The sequence below is a fragment of the Bos indicus genome, chromosome 2 (assembly GCF_029378745.1).
Source record: "Bos indicus isolate NIAB-ARS_2022 breed Sahiwal x Tharparkar chromosome 2, NIAB-ARS_B.indTharparkar_mat_pri_1.0, whole genome shotgun sequence".
Lineage (NCBI taxonomy): Eukaryota > Metazoa > Chordata > Mammalia > Artiodactyla > Bovidae > Bos > Bos indicus.
This window is the reverse complement of record NC_091761.1, coordinates 55,579,031-55,604,483: the sequence shown is the minus strand read 5'-3', so window position 1 is coordinate 55,604,483 and position 25,453 is coordinate 55,579,031. Positions and strand designations below refer to the sequence as shown.

General features: G+C 36.7%; 1 protein-coding gene across 1 annotated transcript in view; it reads right to left on the bottom strand.

The window, feature by feature from the left end:
- Positions 1-25,453, bottom strand: part of LRP1B (LDL receptor related protein 1B) — a 2,167,013-nt gene that overhangs the window by 1,138,813 nt on the left and 1,002,747 nt on the right. The window contains exon 6 of the mRNA XM_070768349.1: positions 21,537-21,794. Coding sequence (XP_070624450.1) covers positions 21,537-21,794 — 258 coding nt within the window. The remainder of the gene's footprint in view (positions 1-21,536; positions 21,795-25,453) is intronic.

Below are 25,453 nucleotides of genomic sequence, written 5' to 3'. Positions count from 1 at the left end.
ATATACTTATCATAGTCCTTTGTCAACATCAAATATGTAATCATATTTAGATTTCTACATTCGAGTTATATTTTAGCTTAGGTGAAAGAGCCAAAAATCATAGAAATTTGAAGCCATCACACACAAAAAAATTCAGAAACATTCCATATAGTGATTGCTTCAATCCAAATTTCTGTTCTTGCATTTTATGAATACTTAACATTTTTACTTCCACTCAAATATTGTTCCTTAAGCTGTGATGTTGCCTTCACCGAAGAGAATTATAGTGTTTCCAGTGTAAATACAGAGAAGAGCAGGTAAAAATGAAATTTATAAAATGTCAAGATTATATGAGAACTATGTTTTCCCTGATTTATATGTCTCCCAGTTTAAGCGGGAAATTAACATTTTGGTTTTACAGCACTTTTCTTTGGTAGAGTATTTGAAAATGCCCACTGAATGATGAGATGATGTAATTGCATTTATTTTTATATGTTGCCACAATCAAGAAACATATACTTACTTTATTCCTAGATTATATTAAATAAACTGAACTGAGGAAGCAAAGGGTCTGCCCGCTTACAATAATAATTAAAATGATATTAAAGAAGTTCAATTTGGGCATGCCATGGGAAAAGATATTCTCAATCAGGAATAGAATCTGTGGCACATTATAGAGAGTTTTTTTTTTGTTATTTTCTCCTTTGACTGAGAAAAATGTGCTTCTTCCTAGCTCTGCTTCTGTTTAAATACATGAAATATAGTCTAAATGAACACCAGTTCTTGATAGGAATAGTCACAAAGTTCTACATGCAATCTGTATATATGTCTATGAAAAAAGACAAAGAAAGTACTTCTGATATGGGATGGTGAGCTGGTATCAGTTATCTTCATGGGTCTTGGATGTTGTTATTTTTGTTAGGAAGAATGGACAGGAGATGACAGAGCTTTTGAACGTCTCTCCACCTTCCTGTTCCACTATTTCTCAATTTCTTCTTCTAACTCAAAGGACAAGTCACTCTTTTTTTTTCCCCCTTTATAGCAGATACCCTTAGAGAAGATGCTAATCCTTATTATTCTTTCTAGATAACAACAACAACAACAAAAAAAAACAAAACAAAACCACTTTATGCAAAGGTACATTTTTCCTACTAGGCAAAATATTCTTTTTGATCTTTAACTCAAATGAATTCAGTCTTCATCTTATTTTTATCTCTTCCTACATTAGCCCAAATTAAATTTACCAGCAAACTCTCCTCTATGTGCTGCAATAGCTTCTTAACGGGACTCTACTTCCCTTCTAGATGCATTATAACTATTTTCTCAGAGTACCTGAACTGATCGTTGTAAAACACAAATTATATCATGACATGAAAAAAAGGTTTGTGATCTGAGATCTATAGTACGTTTGATTGCCAGTGAAGAAAAGTCTTAACAAATCAATGGACTCTTGAGATTTACTCTCCTATATGAATGTTTTCAAAAGTACATCACATATTTTTATAAATACCTAAGCTTGCTAAACTTTAATTCAATTTTAAGTCAAAACCCTATGGAGTGTTTCTCTCTGTCACATTTCCATAAAGGTCAACCAGGAAATGAGATATGTTAGTGTTAGTCTCTCAGTTGTGTCTCTTTGCAACCTCCTCTGTCCATGAAAGTCCATGGTAATAGGCTACCAACTTTCATTATATTATTATTTCTTCTGCATAGTTTTGGTAAACAGCAAGTTTTACTCTAAATGTTGTCTGTTCTTTTTTTTCAAAGTATCATTCTTCTCCCAAAAGTCTCAAAAAACTTCCCCACATTTAGCAAAAAATTCAGTCTTTAATATGGATTATGAGACTTCCAAACTTCCCTTTTAACTCACGTCTTCCTTACTCATTTTAGTGCAGCCACTCTGATCTCCCTACTTTTTTCTCAAATTGCAAAGAAAGCTCCCTTCTTAGAACTTTTGTATCTAATCAACAAGAAAAGAGAGTATTTGAATGTGCCTGGCTTGTGCTTTACCTTCCTTTTTAGGTATATGTTCCAATGTCAGTTCTCAGAAAGGCCTTGACCAATAGATATTAAGAAGACCATGCCCCAACCTTGACACCTCACCCCCTGCTGCAAGTAACAATGATTCATTTCCATCAGTCAATATCATTGCTATCATATTATTTTCCCTGTAGCAGCCATATCAAATGATATTAGTTAAGTATTTAGTAGTTCACAACACTGGAAGTTCCATATGAGCTGGGATCCTGTATGTCTTGTTCACTGCTATATTACCTAAGCCTAGAATTGTGTTTAGTCATGAAAAGTGTCCAGTAAATATTTTCAAATGAATATGGCTCTTCTATTCAAAATACCCTTTATTCAAGAACCTCTTGCCTAAAATTTGTGCTTCCACTTCTACATCAGACAGTGGTTGTCTGAAGTCACAGCTCCTTTGTTTTTTAATCAGCTGTGATGTTTCTCTTTATTTTACCTGTGAGGTCAAATTTGTCAGGTCCCTATTCTTTACCCAGAAAAGATGTACACAAGAAGGAGAGAAATTATTTAATGTGGATGACCAATTTTATGAAAGGGCAATTAGGCAGTTAAAGATCCAAAGGTATGAGGAGTGAGTGAGGAGCATGGGATACGATAGTGCCATATAACAGCGCATGGTGACTGGGGAGCCTGAGTGACTAAGAAGGGGTAATTAGGCAAAAGATCAGACAAATGAACAGATAAAATGTTGTACTGAGGATAAAATAGCATCACATCCACTTTTGCACTAAAATTGCCACTTCCTGACTTCTAGAGTCATTCTTTCTATTCTATTCTTATCAAGAATCATTTTATGACCATAGGTCATGTAATTGTAATTCTTATTCCTCTCCTTTAAGTAAAAATTGACTAACATCTTGGCCATAAGCTGTCTGTGAGACTACTGGGTGACTACCTGTGATTCATGGGGTCGCAAAGAGTCGGACACGACTGAGCAACTGAACTGAACTGAACTGAGGCTACTTCTCTTGGCACAAGATTGTTTCAGATTACCTCTCACCTTTTCATTCATGTTTCTCAAAACACAGACTTTTAAGGGATTATAGCATTACATGTTTATATTATTCAATTATTATGTATCATTTAATATAATACTTACTATAGTTTATTACTATTTATTATTCATAGTTGTCATATCTCTTAATCTACTCAGTTAAGAGATATGACTTATTGGAAAAGACCCTGATTTGGGGAAAAACTGAAGGCAAAAGGAGAATAAGGTGGCAGAGGATGAGACAGTTGGATGGCATCACCAATTCAATGGACATGAATGGGGGCCAACTCTGGGCTATGGTGAGGGACAGGGAGGCCTAGTGTGCTGCAGTCCATGGGGGCACAGAGTTGGACCGACTTGCTGACTGAACAACAAAAACAACCCAAGTTATAAACCCAGGATCTGAAGCAAAACAAGTAGAAAATGATGTTTCTCTTAGGTATGAATCCCAGTATACAATAAGAAGAGTATATATTGATTTATTTTTAGTGGACTGATTCTGTTAACAAAGAGAGTTTCAGCTAAACTTATGTTATCCATTGCATTGAGCCTGGTAAAAGAAATATCAATTGAGAAGCTCAAAGGCCAAATATCTGTAAGAAGCTTCTTCATCCGTGTTCACTATCAGCAAACATCTCAGATCCTAATCTTACTCTACTGTTTAGGATCAATTACATAATGGTAATGAAATGGCATGAGTTCTGTGGAGATATATACATAGTAAAAATCAATTAATGCCTTTGAATTGCTTTTTCTGTTTTAAGAGTCAAGGCCAATGACCAAAACCAGTCACCAAATGATTAGTTTAATGTGTTTGACATGAGTGGGAATTTTTTATAGGAGTCACACTGAGGCATCCTGAAAGGTATTAGTACATCTCTGAATTGAGTAATGACACAAGAGAAATGAGGATTTAGGCTAGTCCTGCAATGACAAGTTTAGAGTTCTCCACCTTAGACATTTTATTCAAAAGGTACATGAGGCAGAGTATCATTTTTCTGGGGATTTGCCTCATGAAACTCCAGATGAGTACATTGGAAAAGAGATGTATTTATGCTTTCAGAATGAAGGAAGAATGTCTTCTCATTTCATCCTAAATATAGCAGCAGCCTGTCAGTTTAGGCGGCTGTTTCCCACAGCTTGGGAGGCTAGAAAGTCCAAGATCAAGGTGACAACAGATTCTGTCTCTGATGTGGACACTTCCTGGTTCAGGTAGCCACCTTCTTGCTATTACCTCACATGAAAGAGACAGAGAATTCTGGCCAGATCCTAGTCTTATAAAGGTATTGATCCCATCATGGGAGCTCTACTATCATGACTTAAACCTAATTGTCTCCCAAAACTCTATTTCCAAATTCCATAATACTTCCTGGGTGGTGCCAGTGGTAAAGAATCTGGCTTCAATGCAGGAAACATGGGTTCAAGTCCTGGGTCAGGAAGATCCCCTAGAGGAGAAAACGGTAACCCACACCAGTATTCTTGCCTGAGAAATCTCATGGACAGAGGAGCCTGGTGGGTTACAGTAGTCCATGGGGTCACAAAAGAATGGGACATTACTTAGTAACTAGACAACAACAACATACAGCTTACAGTATTCAGAACTATAGAATCTTTAACTCATATTAAAATCCACATACACTAAAATAACTGTAAGTTCTGAAATAATTCATAAGAACATAAGAGGTATAAAAAAGGCATATACATTACATAATACCTCATTCCCATCTAAGGTAAAAATTTGAACTGAAAAATATATACTTTTAATACTTTGGTTTTTATTTGACCAAGCCAAACTACTGATATAGGTTGCACTAATGGTAAAGAGGGCTCAGCTGGTAAAGAATCTGCTTGCAATGTGGGAGACCTGGGTTCAATCCCTGGATTGAGAAGAGCCTCTGGAGAAGGGAAAGGCTACCCACTCCTGTATTCCGACCTAGAGAATTTCATGGACTGTATATGTAGAAATCATATGGACTTAACGGAAGCAGAAGATATTAAGAAGAGGTGGCAAGAATACACAGAAGAGCTATACAAAAAATATATATATATTTTCATGACCCAGATAATCACGATGGTGTGATCACTCATCTAGAGCTAGATATCCTGGAATGCAAAGTCAGGTGGGCCTTAGGAAACATCACTACGAACAAAGCTAGGGGAGGGGATGAAATTCCAGTTGAGCTATTTCAAATCCTAAAAGACACTGTGAAAGTGCTGCACTCAATATGCCAGAAAATTTGGAAAACTCAGCAGTGGTCACAGGCCTGGTAAAAGTCAGTTTTCATTCCAATCCCAAAGAAAGACAATGCCAAAGAACACTCAAACTACTGCACAATAGCACTCATCTCACATGCTGGTAAAGTAATGCTCAAAATTCTCCAAGCCAGGATTCAATAGTGTGAACCATAAACTTCCAGATGTTGAAGTTGGATTTAGAAAAGGCAGAAGAACAAGAGATCAAATTGCAACATCCATTGGATCACAAAGAAAGTACAGGAATTCCAGAAAAACATCTACTCTGTTTCATTGATTACACTAAAGTCTGTGACTGTGTGAATCATAATAAACTGCGGAAAATTCTGAAAGAGATGGGAATACCAGACCACCTGCCACCAGACCTGCCTCCTGAGAAATCTGTATGCCTGTCAAGAAGCAACAGTTAGAACTGGACATGGAACAACAGACTGGTTCCAAATCAGGAAAGAAGTACATCAAGGCTGTATATTGTAACCCTGCTTATTTAATTTATATGCAGAGTACATCATGAGAAATGCTGGGCTGGAAGAAGCACAAGCTGGAATCAAGATTGCCGGGAGTAATATCAATAACCTCAGATATGCAGATGACACCACCGTTATAGCAGAAAGCAAAGAAGAACTAAAGACCCTCTTGATGAAGGTGAAAGAGGAGAGTGAAAAAGTTGGCTTAAAGCTCAACATTCAGAACACTAAGATCATGGCATCTGGTCCCATCACTTCATGGCAAATAGATGGGGAAACTGGAAACAGTGACAGACTTTATTTTGGGGGGCTCCAAAATCACTGCAGATGGTGACTGCAGCAATGAAATTAAAAGATGCTTGGTCTTTGGAAGAAAATATATGACCAACCTAGACAGCTTATTAAAAAGCAGAGACATTACATTGCCAACAAAGTCTGTCTAGTCAAAGCTATGGTTTTTCCAGTACTCACATATGAATGTGAGAGTTGAACTATAAAGAAGGCTGAGTGCCAAAAAAATCATGCTTTTGAACTGTGTTGTTGGAGAAGGCTCTTGAGAGTCCCTTGGACTGCACGAAGATCCAACCAGTCCATTCTAAAGGAAATCAGTCCTGAATATTCATTGGAAGGACTGATGCTGAAGCTGAAACTCCGATACTTTGGCCACCTGATGCAAAGAGCTGACTCATTTGAATAGACCCTGATGCTGGGGAAGCTTGAAGGCGGGAGGAGAAGGGGATGACAAAGATTGAGATGTTTGGATGGCATCACCGACTCAATGGACACGAGTTTGAGTAAACTCCGGGAACTGGTGATGGACAGGAAGGCCTGGCATGCTGCAGTCCACAGGTTCACAAAGAGTCGGACATGACTGAGTGATTGGACTGAACTGAACTGAATAGTAAAGAATCCACCTGCCAATGCAGGAGACACAAGAGACATGGGTTCAATCCCCGGAAAGGGGGAGTTCCCCTGGGGAAGGAAATGGCAACCCACTCAGTACTCTTGCCTGGAAAAATTCCATGGACAGAGTATCCTGGCAGGCTACAGTCAATGGGATCACAAAGAGTTGGACATGATTGAACACACACAATATTTCTTTTTAAAGTTCAACAGGATGCTCCAATAAGGCTAAGTATTTATTGTATATATATGGCTAGAGTCATCTTTCAATACTTTTAACATTATATAATATTCTCAGAAATAGATCAAATACCACATTCAATATGAACTACAAAAAATAATTGAATTCCTATAATTCAAGAGCATAAATCTGGAAAGTACAAATAATTCAGCTTGGATTTATCAAAATCAATACCTTGATAATCCATATGAGTTGTGTAAATATCATCCCATGGATATAGGAAGAAGACATTAACTGCAAGTCTAAAAACTCAGGCTAAACATACAGAATGGAATATAACTTTGAGGTATTTATTTGCATAATTCATGCATTAGGATCATGTTGCCTCAATTATTTGCATATCAGAAACAAATATTTTTTGCACAAATTATCTACACAGCTGATGTAATTGTGGATGACATTTTATTATTATAATTATATAATCACAATCAAAATGTACTTTTCTAAGTACAAAATTTTTGCAGTGGTTACTGTGATCTAATTTATTCTGTTTTAAAATTAAAGTTATAGTGTTAGTTGCTCAGTTGTGTCCAATTTTTTGTGACCCAGTGGACTGTAGCCCGCCAGACTCCTATGTCCATTGGACTCTCCAGGCAAGAATATCAAAGTGGGTAGCCATTCAGTTTTCCAGGGGATCTTCCTGACCCAAGGATCAAACATGGGTCTCTTGCATTGCAGGCAGATTCTTTACCATCTGAGCCACCAGGGAAGCCCTTATCTTTCTCATAAATCGAAGCCTCAAAGCCCTAAAACTTTATAATAATTTTGAATTGATTCACCTTTCATAACTCCAAACAAATTAGCAATATATTTTTAAATAACACAAACTAAGTCTTAAGACCAAGTAAGTTGTTTTGTATTGATAATGTTATTCTCACCAGTTCAGACAAGCTGAATCATTCTATCAAGCCACAAGGCTTTTGTTGCTGCTATTATTTTCAGTAAGCAAAATAGAATCCCCCAACAGCATGAACATTTTAAATAGTATCTTTTTTGGTTATAGAAATATAAATTTATTGTGTGATTAATATAATGTTATATTATATATAATGTTATATATTATATATAATTATATAATAACATTATAATAATAGCATTATTATTCTTATGACCTTCACACACTGAAGAGTAATATTATATATTATTCTTATGTACTCTATAATACATTTGTAAGACATGTTTTAAGCCATAGAGTTTGAGGGAAATTAGTCTTATTGTGATTAGTACTACATAGGCCTCTCCCTACTATTCAATTTTGGATATACAATATAGCTACTTACTTTTTATAAGTGAAGATTGACTGAATAATTGGCTAGATAGATAGTTCTTTTTCTAGTACCTTAACACAAGGAGATTAAAATGATGCAGATTAATTCTTAAATTAAAATAACAAAAGTTGCTTAGTGACCTTATATACCATTACAAAGTAAATGTTATTAATTACGATGATAAAGACTTATAGAATATTTTAAACACAGATCTCATCATTATATTTGTAATTTCAAGAAATCTATTTGAGTCGTCCACTAAAGGATTATCAGACTTTGGGAAATTATTTCATTCTTACCAGACTCCCAGGAGACTAATATTATCAACCAGAATGTCAATTTACAGAATGTTAATTTACTACTGAGAGAATGTTCCAGTGACACAATTAGTAAAAAAAATGTCATCTTAACAAATTCCTTCCTAGAATTATGCTATCTGAGAAATCAAATATGAAAGTTATTTGAAAAGCACAGAATCAAAGCAATAGGAATTCCACAGACCTGAACTTTAGTCCAATATTTTACGGAGAACTTAGAAAATTATCGGGGCTACATTACCAAAATTCTACCTTTTAACAACTGGAATACCTGTGAATGTACCCCAAAACAATAGCTATATCTATAGTTACATCTTTATCTATAGTTATATGTATATTTACATAAATATAGATTTATATTTCATAAATATTAAAAAAAATCTTCACCATCTATATTACCATCTCATCATTTGATACTGTTCTTCTACCATTAAGAGATTCTGTCACCATACACTTATCTAGCTCATGGAAAAACTGCTATAATTAAATTACTTGATACTGGCTGAAATTCTTAGTTCCAGAATATACTCTCTGTTATCACTGTCAATTATAAGCATCTTTCAGTAGGCTCCTTCCTGGCTTGAATTTTACACATGACCAAATCTTCATTGCAAAGCTAATTCCTATAAGTGCCAATTTTGAAACGGTCTCTGGTTTTGTCACCAGTCTCTGGGCATGTGGCATGTGGGTCCTATAATTCTCATAACTCTCTGGGTACAAATTACATGTAATCAGGCTCTTGAGAAGAAATGGCTAGAAAACTGTTGTTACAGTGAGTCTTTCTATCTCCTTGTACACACCACCCTTACAGGTTTAGCCACAGTAAAAAGTGTTGGGAGGATCAAATCTGAGTGATCTTCCCTAAGACCTCTAAAACAAAATTTTCAAAGTGGATAACACTAGATATTTGGGATGCTGATACGTATGACACACGATCCTATCACATCCTTAGAAATAAGCACCCACAGACGTGCGCCCACAGTCAGACCCACAGAAATACCAATAAAGTGTTCAGTATTCAAATAAATTAAGGTGATCCTGGGACAAACAAAGGGAAACAGATTGGGATCTGGAATCCTTTACTGCATGTTGCTGTGCTTGCACCTGGACATACCTCTCTTTGAGCAACAAAATACGAAGAAACTGCATTGGACTGAAAATAAATATGTGCATAGCAGTTGTGACAGATTCTAGGCAAAAATAAAAAGAAATCAGGCTCTCCAAAAGAAATCAGGCAGTATTTTTTTTTTTTTTTTTTTTTTTTGATCCCTTGGACTGTAGCCCTCCAGGCTCCACTATTCATGGAATTTTCCAGGCAAGAATTCTGAGCAGGTTGCCATTTCCTTCTCCAGGGGATCTTCCTGACCCAGGAATCAAACCCATGCCTCCTGAATTGGCAGGTGGACTTTTTACTTACTTCAGGTCAGTACAGTTCAGTTGCTCAGTCATGTCCAACTCCTTGAAACCCCATGGACTGCAACACGCCAGGCCTCCCTGTCCATAACCAATTCCCAGAGCTTACTCAAACTCATGTTTATTGAGTCGGTGATGCCATCCAAATATCTCATCCTCTGTCATCCTCTTCTCCTCCCGCCCTCAATCATTCCCAGCATCAGGGTCTTTTCAAATGAGTCAGTTCTTCACATCAGGTGGCCAAAGTATTGGAGTCTCAGCTTCAGCATCAGTCCTTCCAATGAATATTCAGGACCGATTTCTTCTAGGATTTGCCTACTTAGCACATCTCTAATTTCTGCTTTGGTAAATTTAAAGTATGTTGCCAAATGATAAGAAATTCGTAATTGAGTTATTTCCAACCTAGCAATTGAATTAACAATAAAGACCGATTTACAAAGGGACAAAGTATTCAGAGTTCTTAAAACTTTTGTCTTTTCATTTTAACTGTGCTTTTAGGATGGCAATTTATGGTTTTGCACTGATTGTCAATTAGAATAGGCTACTTACTCCAAGGTATAAATTAATTTAATGTTAATACAAAAATTAAGGAATAATTTAGAACCAATGTCTACAACATTGAACTTATAGTATCAAGGAAAAAATCTCTGAAAATTCTCTCTATATGTGTCCTCAGATCAACATCCTTGCTAATATTAATGTTTTTTTTTTTTTGAGTTCTCTGTTGACAGTCTGATCATTTGTTAAAATTTCAGATCCCAGCATAAGTGTGCTATAATAACTAGTTACACACATATATATACACATACACAGCAACCATGTCTCCAGAAAGTCAATTTTATGTTTCCATGTAAATATACTAAATGAAAGATGAGGGGCTTTTAAGAATTATAAAGAGTTTAATAAAATATGTATGTGCTTATCAAATAGTAGTTAATAAAAATGTACCTCTGAGAATAAATAGTTATAATATCCTTATTATATGGAGAATATGCTGTGGATTCTTCTCATAATTTTCTTAGGGAAAATATTAGTATAAAACCAATTACTACAGCCAACATTTTTGTGCAAAATGTAGATGTTCACAAGATATGCTGACCAAAATGTCTGAATTATAAACAGCTAAAACAACTACAACAGCACATTTTTTTCTGGAGTGGGAAATCTAGATCATAAAATATTCTTTTCTTTTCTTTCTTTTGCCTTTATTTTTTCTTAAACAAAAAAATCTTACTAATTTATAAGGTTAGGATGGTCATATTTCCTCTTCTTCAGTTCTCCTTAGCTAAAAGCTGACCAGTTTTTTATCTTTCTCCAGTGAAATGTTAAAACCAAAATTGATCAATTACTAAATATATCAATACATAATCTCTTATGATAAAGAAATGGCAACCCACTCCAGTATTCTTGCCTGGAGAATCCCAGGGACAGAGGAGCCTAGTGGGCTGCCATCTATGGGGTCTCACTGAGTCGGACACGACTGAAGCAACTTGGCAGCAGCAGCAGCAATCTCTCATGAAGAACTAAATACATAAAGTTCTAGACTGAAGGCAGCTAACAGGGCTTCTCAGAGGCTAAGAAAGACAAAGAATATCCTGACTGTGCTGTGCTTCTAACCCCCAAAAACATTTGAGATCACATCTTTTGATACTATTTTATGCATCCAAGGACCTAAATATAAAATAGTAGAACCTCCTTTCTAAGAATATGTCTAATCAGACTGAAGGGATAAGATTTAAAATTCTAAACTAGGCTGTTCTATTTTATTCCTGTTCTAAGAATTAACTGACCTCTATTTTAAGAGCTCTGGCTCCAATATTGTTCAATTACAACTGCCTTGAGGGGTAGGAAGACTCAAAAAGATTTGCATGAAGTTGTTCCTATTATTATTGGGGTTAGGTCTCAAAATAGATCTACAGGTGAATTTACTGACCCTGGAAAAGTCAGAGGTTCAACACACATAAAAGCCAGTAGCTGCTGATAAGACATGAATCTTAAGGACACCAGGATGAACATGTGAGGCTCTCATCTAGACACAGAAAACATCTCACTAACTATAATGCAGACTGGCTTTCTATGTCTCCAGTAGTCACTTGGCATGGTCTCTCTAGAAGTTGGTTTTACCTCTTTCCCCTTTAATTCTCCACTCCTCATCCCTTACTTGTTACCTAAGTTTATTCTAGAACAGATCAGCATTTTGCTGTAATCTGATTCGAAGATGAATAAAACATACATCCTAAGAATACTGGAGTGGGTTACCACTCCAGTACTGGAGTTTTTAGTATTGGAGTATTTAGTGGGCTTCCTCCAGGAAATCTTCCCAACCCAGGGATCAAACCCAGGTCTCCTGCACTGTAGGTGGATTCTGTACCATCCGAGTTACAAAGGAAGTCTAAACTTAAAGGAGTTACCTTTTATTTGGGAAACTGATAGGTAAATACACAATTAAAATATATCACATCTGTATTATGATGTCCTAAAGCCACATAAGAAGGGCTGCTAATCTCAACTGGAGAACCTTTGGAAAGGGTATGATACTTTGAAGAATGAGTAAGAGACACTTGGTTATAGGAATATGACAAAATACAGTCTATAGTGAAGAACCAGCACATACAAACACATATGAAAATTATAAAACAAAGTACAAAAAGGAAGTGTTTTTATTTTTTTTAGGTGGAACGTGATTCGAGGTGGGGAGGCAAGGCCTGCAGAGAAGCCATATGATGAAGCTTAATCTATCCTTAGCTAAATGGGAAACTACTAAATATTTTGCATTTTGATTTTAAGCAATGGAGCATTGCCGGGAGCCAGTGTGAGGAACTCCGCCCATGGCAAAGGTCATGAGGAAGGAGGCTCGGCATACGCAAAGGCAGGATCGAGCCTCAGGAGTGCCCCCGGAAATTCTTGAGCATCTACCGCCAAAACCAGAGTCTGCCTACTTTACTGCTTTTTGCTCTCACCTACACCTCTGACTTTACAGGGGGCTGTCCCCCACCACCTCTCTCTGAAAAAGAGTTAAATTATAGCTCCAGTTAATAAAGTTCCTGGGCGTGAAAAGAGTGTTTTAGTTCACAACCGTGAGAGGCATGAGATGTTCTAAACTGTGTGAATACAGATTCCTTTGAGCAGTTAAAAGATTGATTAGAAATTGTATTGGTGAAGGGTTTTTCACTTGTTGGGCCAATGTTTGCTGCTAAGTTTCCATATCCCTTACCTGCTGTGTCCCTGGCAGTGTATTGATTAATATAATTGGTGTATAGGAATGTAAGTAGTAGCTTTAATGTTTGTAACCTTGGATCCTTGAGTTAATTCTTTTTCTTGGTATAGCCCACCACACCTTTGCCCTATAGGAATGCAACTTTATCTAATGCTTTTGGAGGGTGGTGCCTGACTAATCTCTAAACCTTTAGAGAAAAATAAGTTTTCTGAAGAAAGGGTCTTAAAATGTTAACAGGCCTCCGGGCCAGAAGATGATGCAAATCACCTAAATTTTGCATATGATAAGCTTGCAGGAAGAAAGCCTGGCTTACTGCATGTCTCTACCCCTTCCCCCATTATCCTCTATGCATAACTTAAGGTATAAAAACTACTTTGAAAAGTAAAGTGCGGGCCTTCTTCACCGAAGCTTGGTCTCCCCATGTCGTTCTTTCTCTCACCTTCTGGCTGAATTATTCAGCCTCTTTTCTCCACTAAATTTTCTCACTGAGCTATCCTTATTTCACCACTTTTTATATCCTTAATTAACATTTAATTAAGTAATTGTTTCCTGATCCTCGCGGACGCCATCCCTGCTTCGAATTCCCTGGATCCATTGGGGCTGGACCCCGGCAGAGCATCATGATCACTTGAACTGAACTGTAGAGACTGAAGTGACTATGTTATAAAGTTCACATTGAAATGGACAACTTCACTAGCAATCATATAAGGGTAAGTTAAAGCAATGTGACTGACTTTTCACCCATCAAATGGAGAAAGATAATTGTAGAGGATAGCTCATAAAAATGCAGTATATAAGCATGTGACTTGTAAATAAAAATATGCCAAATTTCTATGAGGATTGTCTGATTATGATACTGTATTATCTTAAGGAGTTGTTGCAACTGCTGATCATCTTCTAAAGTGGAGACCCACTAGAAGCTGACACTGTGTGAGTCTAGCATTTCTGTTATAGGTTGATTATTTTGTCCTAAGACTATGCTTGCATTTACAATAGGGTCACAGCCTTGTCATTTTCCTCTAGTCATAACTTGATGGTGGGTGAAGAACTAAAGGCTATGCAATTCCTAGGCTGGGTAGAAGCAAATAGGGAATATTTCATAATTAAGAAAGGCCATTATTTAGTAACTATTAAGATTAAGAGGCCAAGTTTCTTATTAGCTTAAAAATTATTTCACTTATTTAACCTCATCATATTTTCTATAAATTATTTTATATAGCATGCATATCATATAATCTTTGTGATGATAGAGAAACACATATGTATAACTGTTAATGTGTAAAATAAAATTCAGTGATTAATTAATATTATGTGATTATCTAGATAATTGTGATTATCTAGATAATTGTGACCTAAATAAAAAGAAGTAAATATTGAGAAAAGACATAGGCAAAGAATTAGAATCCAAAAATTATCCAACAAAGGATCTAGGTAGAGCTTCAGATAGAAAATGAAGCTAAGGTTGATATTGAAACAGACCAAATAAAAGGAACATAAAAGTCAGTGAATTGGGGTTAATCCAGAAGCAAAGTGTACGAAGAATAAACAATCTATTTGTATTTGATTCAGGATGCTGTTTGCTAGATAGTGGAACACATGAATGGATGAAGACAACCTGGTAAAGTCTATAGTAGTATAGTGATACTCAAGAGTTGCAGAATATTGAATATATACAAAAATAGAATGAAAGTGTCAACTATATATCTGGAAGAGAACAACTGGTTCTCAATCACCTTCCGTAATAAGAGATACATGCAGACAATATTCTTATCTGTCTCAATCATCTTTGTGTACTTTGTTCTGAGGAAATAGCTGAGCATTATCACTGTTGCTGCTGTTGCTGCTGCTGCTAAGTCGCTTCAGTCCTGTCTGACTCTGTGCAACCCCAGAGACGGCAGCCCACCAGGCTCCCCCGTCCCTGGGATTCTCCATGCAAGAACACTGGAGTGGGTTGCCACTTCCTTCTCCAACGCATGAAAGTGAAAAGTTAAAGCGAAGTCGCTCAGTCATGTCCGACTCTTCGCGACCCCATGAACTGCAGTTTACCAGGCTCCTCCATCCATGGGATTTTCCAGGCAAGAGTGCTGGAGTGGGGTGCCATTGCCTTCTCCATAGGTGATTCTATGTCCAAACTACAGTACTTTGGGGGAAACAGCTTGTTGCTGTAAATGTGTTTTGCATGCATTCCTGGAGAACACAATTGGCTTATAGAACACTTAATTTCAAACTTTTCTTCAAAATCTTACAACTTTCAGGCATAAATACTAGCTAATAAATATTAGGCATCTTTAAAAAGAAGAATAAATTAAAGGTGAAATACAATTTCTAGTATTTTTCCCAATGTTCCTTTGTTAATATAATTTATTCAGCATATTATTATCAGTTCCTCAATCTCTCACAATATTGCTTAGGCATGATTCTCAATATTAAAGGTAGGCCTCTCTTTAATATTGAGAATAATTTGTTTGGGCTGAAAAAGTTGGGCCTTTTACCATTCACCTTGTTCACTTCCTTCTAAGATTCTTATATCTCTCTCTCCCACTGCCTTTGTGAGCCACTGTTTCTAACGTTAGTGTATCTGACTATTTTGTCTGTCTAAAATGAAAACTAAAAATTGAGACCATTGGGCAGTGTGTGTAGCAAAGGTTTAGAAGTCTGACCCAATTCAGAATCTCAATTTCCCCTTCAGCATGAGGAATAAAGCAATGCCTCCCCATTACATATAGTCATTTAGCACATTAAAGTTTGTTGGTGGTGGTTTAGTCACTAAGTCATGTCTGACTCTTGCAACCGCATGGACTGTAGCCTGCCAAGCTCCTCTGTCTGTAGGATTCTCCAGGCATACTCCAGAATTCTAGTAAAGTGGGTTGCCATCCTCTTCTCTAGGGGATCTTCTCAACCCAGGAATTTAACCCAGGTCTCCTGATCACAGGCAGATTCTTTACTGATTGAACTATGAGGGAAGTAGATATTATTATTTGTGGTAGACTTGGGAAATTCTTTGAAGCAACCCATATTTGCCCTTCTTAATGTAGAAGCAAGAATGCAGGATTTAGATGTCCTATTTCTGCCTTCTTTTTAGACATTCAGTATCGCTTAATATATCTGAGTCTTGTAGTTAAAACTGGGTATATTATAAAACAAGAAGAGAATATCTCTCCTGAATCCTCCACAGAGATATGGTGGGTATTCAGTGAGATGAGACGTGCAATAAAATTTTTATATTGTAATAGATTGTGTACTAAAGTACTATTTAATTTTTAAACTCAAGTGGGTTTGACCTGTAATGCTTTTCTCCCCATAGTAATTCTTTCTATTAAATTTTTATTGTGGTAAAAATCACATAATAGAAAACATACTATTTTAACCATACCATATTTAACTGTACAGTTCAGTGGCACTGAGTACATTCACACTGTTGTGCAACTCTCACCATCATCCATCTCCTGAATTTTTCACTTTCCTAAACCGAAACCCTGTGCCCATTGAACACTAACTCTCTATTCCCCTGCCCCCACTAGGCCCCTAGCATCTACCAATGTACTTTCCGACTCACCTCACAGTTTTCCTTAGAAAAATAAAATTTTTTTATTTTATTTAGAAAAGAATGTTTTCTTGAGGTAAATTCAGAGAAAAGTATAAAGATAATGAGGGAGGAGAACCTAAACAGAGAATCTGTGGAACAGTGGATAGTGACAGGTATTCAGGCATACTCCCATCAGGTCATTATTTTTGCTTATGTGGTGAAAAGATTTTTATGTAATTATATATGCAAAGAATATTCAAACTTCATTATAAACTCACAAATTGTTGTGATGAATGCAGAGCCCATTACATCCACTGGAAACTGTTCTGTGACATGCTGATAAAATACACGGCTTACAAGGAATGACTAAGGAGCCCAGTCCTGATCACACCTCTGTCCCATGACTTACTTCCACATATTTAATCATGCTTTTCTAAAGTGACTGACTGCATGGCTTAAATCTGACTTCATTAACAATTATTTATTCTAATTAAAATATTTCCATTGCATTTATTTTCTATAGTTCAAAATGAATGTTCATCAGTTTAGTGAACTGCCTAACAAAATCAATCTCTAATTTTTCTAATTTGCCAAGAATTATCTATAAATGGCATGCTATAAAGTTATGAATTATTTTCTACAAATATTCTAATGTATGATTGCTTGGCCAATTTGACATGTACTATTAAGGCTGATTGGAAAATACATATTAAAGAAAGGATCACTCCTATTATTGCTGCTGCTGCTAATTCGCTTCAGTCATGTCTGACTCTGTGCGACCGCATAGACAGCAACCCACCAGGCTCCCCCGTCCCTGGATTTCTCCAGGCAAGAACACTGGAGTCAGTTGCCATTTCCTTCTCCAATGCCTGAAAGTGGAAAGTGAAAGTGAAGTCGCTCAGTCGTGTCCGACTCTTAGCAACCCCATGGACCACAGCCTACCAGGCTCCTCCATCCATGGGATTTTCCAGGCAAGAGTACTGGAGTGGGTTGCCATTGCCTTCACCAACTCTTATTATTAGGGCATATTAAATGCAGAAAAGAAGTTAATTAAGTACACTCAGCAAAAACAAGACTGGAAGCTGACTGTGGCTCAGATCATGAACTCCTTACTGCCAAATTCAGACTGAAATTGAAGAAAGTAGGGAAAACCACTAGACCATTCAGGTATGACCTAAATCAAATCCCTTGTGATTATACAGTGGAAGTGAGAAAGAGATTTAAGGGATTAGATCTGCTAGACTGAGTGCCTATTGAACTATGGACGGAGGTTCTTGACACTGTACAGGAGATCAAGACCATCCCCATGGAAAAGAAATGCAAAAAAGCAAAATGGCTGTCTGAGGAGGCCTTACAAATAGCTGTGAAAAGAAGAGACATGAAAAGCAAAGGAGAAAAGGAAAGATATAAGCATGTGAATGCAGAGTTCCAAAGAATAGCAAGGAGAGATAAGAAAGCCTTCCTCAGCCATCAATGCAAAGAAAAAGAGGAAAACAACAGAATGGGAAAGACTAAAGATCTCTTCAAGAAAATTAGAGATACCAAGGGAACATTTCATACAAAGATGGACTTTATAAAGGACAGAAATTTTATGGACCTAACAGAAGCAGAAGATATTAAGAAGAGGTGTCAAGAATACACAGAAGAACTGTACAAAAAAGATCTTCACAACCCAGATATTCACGATGGTGTGATCACTCACCTAGAAGCAGACATCCTAGAATATCAAGTCAAGTGGGCCTTAGAAAGCACCACTATGAACAAAGCTAGTGGAGTTGATGGAATTCTAGTTGAGCTATTTCAAATCCTAAAAGATGATGCTGTGAAAGTGCTGCAATCAATATTCCAGCAAATTTGGAACACTTAGCAGTGGCCACAGGCCTGGAAAAGGTCAGTTTTCATTCCAATCCCAAAGAAAGGCAATGCCAAAGAATGCTCAAACTACAGCACAATTGCACTCATCTCACACGCTAGTAAAGTAATGCTTAAAATTCTCCAAGCCAGGCTTCAGCAGTACGTGAACTGTGAACTTCCAGATGTTCAAGCTCGTTTTAGAAAAGGCAGAGGAACCAGAGATCAATTTGCCAACATCTGCTGGATCATGGAAAAAGCAAGAGAGTTCCAGAAAAGCATCTATTTCTGCTTTATTGACTATGCCAAAGCCTTTGACTGTGTGGATCAAATATTTATTTATTTCCAATAAATAATTTGGAAATAAATAAACAAATATGTATTTATTTCCAATAAAGTTTGGAAAATTCTGAAATAGATGGGAATACCAGACCACCTGACCTGCCTCTTGAGAAACCTTTATGCAGTTCAGGAACCAACAGTTAGAACTGGACATGGAACAACTGACTGGTTCCAAATAGGAAAAGGAGTATGTCAAGGCTATATATTGCCACCGTGCTTATTTAACTTATATGCAGAGTACATCATGAAAAACACTGGGCTGGAAGAAGCACAAGCAGGAATCAAGATTGCCGGGAGAAATATAAAAAACCTCAAATATGCAGATGACACCACCCTTATGGCAGAAAGTGAAGAGGAACTAAAATGCCTCTGGATGAAAGTGAAAGAGGAGAGTGGAAAAGTTGGCTTAAAGCTCAACATTGAGAAAACTAAGATCATGGTACCTGGCCCCATCACTTCATGGGAAATAGATGGGGAAACAGTGGAAACAGTGTTAGACTTTATTTTTGGGGGCTCCAAAATCACTGCAGATGGTGATTGCAGCCATGAAATTAAAAGATGCTTACTCCTTGGAAGGAAAGTTATGACTAACCTAGATAACAGATTAAAAAGCAGAGACACTACTTTGCCAACAAATGTCCATTTAGTCAAGGCTATGGTTTTTCCAGTGGTCATGTATGGATGTGAGTGTTGGACTGTGAAGAAGGCTGAGCGCCGAAGAATTGATGCTTTTGAACTGTGGTGTTGGAGAAGCCTTTTGAGAGTCCCTTGGACTGCAAGGAGATCCAGACTATCCATCCTAAAGGAGATCAGCCCTGGGTGTTCACTGGAAGGACTGATGCTGAAGCTGAAACTCCAAAACTCTGACCACCTCATGCAAAGAGTTGACTCATTGGAAAAGACCGTGATGCTAGGAGGGATTAGGGGCTGGAGGAGAAGGGGACAACAGAGGATGAGATGGCCGGATGTCATTACCAACTCGATGGACATTAGTTTGCATATACTCCGGGACTTGGTGATGGACAGGGAGGCCTGGCGTGCTGCAATTCATGGGGTCACGAAGAGTGGGACACGACTGAGCGACTGAACTGAACTGACTGAAGTATACTTGGAAAATAATTTTACCTAACAACTTAAGTGAATACTTTAGCTATTTGACTGCCAGTATTCCATTTGCTATGGACAAATACATTTGGATTAGTTGAGGTAATCACTAACATGGCAGAAATCAGTTTCTTTTGTTCAAATGATTCAAGCTACTGGCTAACAATGTCTGAAATACTGATATCACATACAAGGATTTTTGTGTTACTATCACTAATTTACTGTTTATTATGAATTATCATCTCTCCATAGAATCTTCACAAGAGTCAGTGTCCATTGATTTCACTAGACATTTTTGGTCCTCTGTCACAATAAACAGCCTTACCAATTGTTCTATCTATGTTAAGACAATCTTCAAAATGCTATATTCTATTATTTAAACACTTACTTCTGTTTATACCATATTTCACTTTTCTTACAATCTTTGCCACTGCTTTTATTTAATCTAATCATAATTATCAAACATTACACAGTAATATTTTCTTACATTTACTAAGGATCACTTACTAATCCCTTTAATTATATATCATAAACATTAATAAGATTATTGAATTCAAAGACCAAATGTTCTATATCTGAAACCTGCATTTATTCTACCACAGAACTCTTTTTTTTTTTCCTCCTTAACTTGATTATACATTGTTTTCATTTCTCTACCAACTGTTGGCTCATCAGTAAAGATTCTGCCTGCAATGCAGGAGACACAGGTTCATTCCCTGGGTCAGGAAGATCCCCTGGAGAAGGGCATGGCAACCTCCTCTTTCCTGGAGAATCCCATGGACAGAGAAACCTGGTAGGCTACAGTCCAGAGGGTCACACAGAGTTAGAAACCAAAGCAACTTAGCATGCACACATGGCACACACTCCAATTTTTACGTTAGTAGAATTTGTAAGAATGAGTATACATCATAAAATGAATGGACACATCTTGAAATTCTTATGCATATGGTTTCCCAGGCAAGCACAAATACATTTTTATACTCTAATGTGTGTGGGGATGGGGGAGAGCAGAAGAGTAAGAAAAGAGAGAGAATGTGTGTGTGTGTGTGTGTGTGTGTGTCAATGCGAAATACAGAAAGAAAAGGACAGGTACTAGTTTGTGAATATCCAACATGAGAAATCAAGTGAATCACAAATACAAATTATTCTTGGAAGCAGATGCAGAAAAACTCTGATTTACTAAGAAAAAAGTCAACAAACACAGGTAGTTGTTACCAATTAGCATAAAATTAATAGTTTCAAGGTATTTTAACAAATACGACAGTTGATGAGCTTATTATTGACTCTGTGTCTTGTTGTTTTTTTTTTTAATCTCCACCTTCACTATCACACATTGTAAATTACCATTCAGTGAAAAGTTACAGTTCTCATGTAGGTGATACTGTAATAAGCATTAAAGAAATAATTAAAATTAACCCTTCAATGAATTGCTTATATAACAATACAATTCTATGTTTATGTGTGTATATGCAAAACGCAGGGGATACACTTATTTAAGTGCATTCATATTTGCATAGGTAGTCCTCTAGAAGCCAGTAGCTATTCTGAGAAATCTGCGAATCCTGTCAACTGATCTGTAAATAAAATCCTTAAAGGATGGCATATAAGATAATTTGAAACTCACTGTGGAAGGACTGTAGAATACTGATCGTCCATTCATCTGTTAATCTTCCTGTTTTTGTTATCTGAATACACTTGAGCCGATTTGAAGATTCTCTTGATTCAATCCAACAAATCATATCTTCATTATAAATAAAATCCAGAGTATGAATTTCATTTCCATTTACCAAGCTCAGGGTTGCCATCTTACTTCCATTAAGATAGAAAATCTCAATTGTTTCAGAATTTGCAATTAATAGCAAAGGTGGTTTATCTGTAGGTTCTGGAATAAGACAGAAAGAGGAAAGTGAGTTGGGTAAAAGTCACATTTTTAAGATAATTTTGTATTACTCATTAAAAATCAGTTCTATCTTTTTAATATATCTTTAAAATAAAAAAAAATGCTTTCAAAAGTTTCTATTAGTAATCCATACATGCTCCAGTAACCATAATATTTTACTTCTTTAAGGACAACATAGTCCACTGAGCATTTGTATTCCTGATTTTCTTAGTCATAATGTGTTCTTTAAATCTGAGGATAATGTCATTTGCTTTCAATGCTGGCAGATAGAGGAAACATTATGAGAGCTTTTCTTAGAAATGATATGGACCTAGATTGACCTATCTATACAATGTTGCAGACTTGCTTTGTGAGCAAGAGCCACTTTTTTGAGGTGGATGTATGAGGTCAAAAATAGATTCTCTAAAGCAGAACATGTAAAGCTCACAGGCTCCTGTGACCTCAACATCACTGGCTCCTTAACTGACCCCAGGAGCTAAACAATCACACATTTTCTTAGTGACTAGATTATGGTCACTGCACCACTTCCTTCCACATTCCTTCTCCATAGTCAGGAAAATAAGATCTTGTGGTAAAAGATATTTGTTCAACACCAATTTTTGGAATATATTTTTGCTTGTGCTAAGTAAGACTGGTAATTTTTAGATAAATTTGAATTTAAAAGAATCTCAATTTTTTTTTTAATATATAAAGTGAATAGTAAAATTGCTTGGACTGCAAGGAGATCCAACCAGTCCATCCTAAAGGAAATCAGTCCTGAATATTCATTGGAAGGACTGATGCAGAAGCTGAAACTCCAATACTGTGGTCACCTGATGTGAAGAAATGGCTCATTTGAAAAGACCCTGATGCTGGGAAAAATTGAAGGGGACGGCAGAGGATGAGATGGTTGGATGGCATCACCGACTCAATGGACATGAGTTTGAGTAAACTTCAGGAGTTGGTGATAGACAGGGAGGCCTGGCATGCTTCAGTCCATGGGTTCACTAAGAGTTGGACACAACTGAGTGACTGAACTGAACTGAACTGAACTGAACAGTAAAATTCGATTAAAAAATCACTGTTGAAAGTTTAACTCCATTCAGAGTAGCTTTTGTTCTAAATAGGGAATAGGGGGAATTTTCAACTTCTCTTTTTTTCTCTGCCTTACCCCCAATGTATCAACAAATATCCTGGACTCTGACGTCAAACCTATCAGGAAGCCCACTATTTCTCAGTGACTACTACAAACATCCTGCCCCAAGCTGCCAACACCTCTCAACCAGATCATCACAATTCCAGTTGGTTTCTCTGCTTTCCTCTATGCCCTCCTCCTTCTTCTGAGTCTTCTTCAATACAATAGCCAACTTTGTCTTCAAAATGTGAAGGCAGATCAAATAACTTTTTTGCCCAGTTCCTCAAAGGGTTTCCATTTCAATCAAAGTCAAAGCCTTGTAATGGCCTATAAGCCCTATGTGATGTGTCTTATTAGGATTTCCCCTCATTTCCTTTATCTCTTTACTACTCTCTCACTCTTACTCAACACAAATTGACTTTCTTACTGCTCATTGAACAAGATTCTGGATGGCATCCCAGAGCTATTCTTTCTAGAATAATCATCATATATTGGAACGGCTGACATGACATGCTGACGTCCTTTCTGGGCGTTATAAAGATGGCACCTTTCTGGTTAGGACTTCTTTTATCACTTTACCTTGTTAAAAAAAAAAAAAAATCTACAACTTTTTACATTCTCTGTAGATATCCCCAAGTTTATTTTGCACTTATCACTAGGAAACACTGTATGTATCATATTTCTTTCTCTGATGCATTATTTTTCTATTTCTGCTGCTATATCTCTAGCATTTATAAAAAGTCTGGAACCTATTGATCATTCACTACAAATTCTGAATTAGTCGAAGGACACATGGAACGCTTACATAGTAAAATTCTTTAGAAACATTCTGTGCAACGTTACAAAACAATTTGGTTAGCAAAGATGCACCAACACTAATGTTAATGCTTAATGTCTTCATTTGACAACTGAAATGACCTTTTTTGAAATAGCCTCTCATTCAAAAATGAACTAACATTGCCAAGATGTAGACAACAATTTCCAAACTGGCTACTCGTCAGCAAATTTAGGTATGTCATTGACATTTTTTGGAGAGAGGCTGGAATATGAAGGAACACTGAGTTTCTCTTGAGACACTGATATAAAAATGAATCAATGGTCAATACAGGCAATGCTTAGTTGACACAACGAATCAATCTGTTGCATTTTGTAGCTGCTTATTGAATGAATCAGTTGCTTACCTTAATGCAAAATGTATCAACCACTGATTTTAAAGCCTCAGATAAACAGAACACCAGTAAAGAGAAAGTCAGATGTTTTTTAAATTGATGTGGTTTGATACAGTGATGGTAACTTTAAAAATTCAAATGACATACTGGAGAAAGGATACTTATATTAGTTGTGTTGTGCTTTAATGAAGTGATATTCATGTGTTTTTGCTAAATATTATCTAAGGTTTCCCTCTTTAGACAAATAAAACATAAGGCCTGATATGGAAGTGGGGAAAATTACTGAACAGTAAGAACCCACAAATATCATCATGGGCTAAGGATATGTCTTTTATTTTATACTTCCTGATGAAAGCTGGCATAAGCCTGGCAAGTTATCTATCTCTACCTGAACTGCATAGATCTCTAGTGGGTATTATTACCAGGTGTTTCCACTTGCAAGTTGAAAACTATCATTAGCTTTGATGATGAGGATAACAGACTGACTAGAATGAATGCAATGCTTTAATCAGATACCACACTTAGAGTCAGTAAACAGTTTCCCCAAAGGAACAGTTGGAAAACACATCAGATGACTTAGGTCAAAATATTTTATTCATCAATACTTAATGAGAAGTAATAAATATCAACCTTCCAATTAGAAGAGATTGAAACACAAGAAAGTACTCAGTCAATAGTCTAACTTAGAGAATTAAGACTTAGGTTGAAAAAAATCTCTGCAACAGACTTTCAACTGATTCATGTTGGAGGAAAACTGTCTTCATCCTCTTGACTGACCCCTATATGTCAATAGCACAGAAAAAGAATATTTTCCCTCTCAAACAGTTATAGACATGTATAAAATCAGAAAGTGCTTTTTTTCCTATCATGGTATATTAATCAGTGCCATAATTTTTGAAAACTGGTTAGAAAGTGGTGAATTAAAAAGAGAAACTTGGAAACATGAAAAATCTAATTTGACTAGATTCATAAATATACTTCTTTAAATTCCAAGGCCCTATAACCTCAGGTAATCAGATGATACCACCCTTATGGCAGAAAGTGAAGAGGAACTAAAAAGCCTCTTGATGAAAGTGAAAGAGGAGAGAGAAAAAGTTGGCTTAAAGCTCAACATTCAGAAAACTAAGATCATGCTATCTAGTCCCATCACTTCATGGGAAATAGATGGGGAAACAGTGGAAACAGAGTCAGACTTTTTTTGGGGGGTGGGGGAGGGCTCCAAAATCACTGCAGATGGTGATTGCAGCCATGAAATTAAAAGATGCTTACTCCTTGGAAGGAAAGTTATGACCAACCTAGATAGTATATTCAAAAGCAGAGACATTACTTTGCCAACAAAGGTCAACCTAACCAAGGCT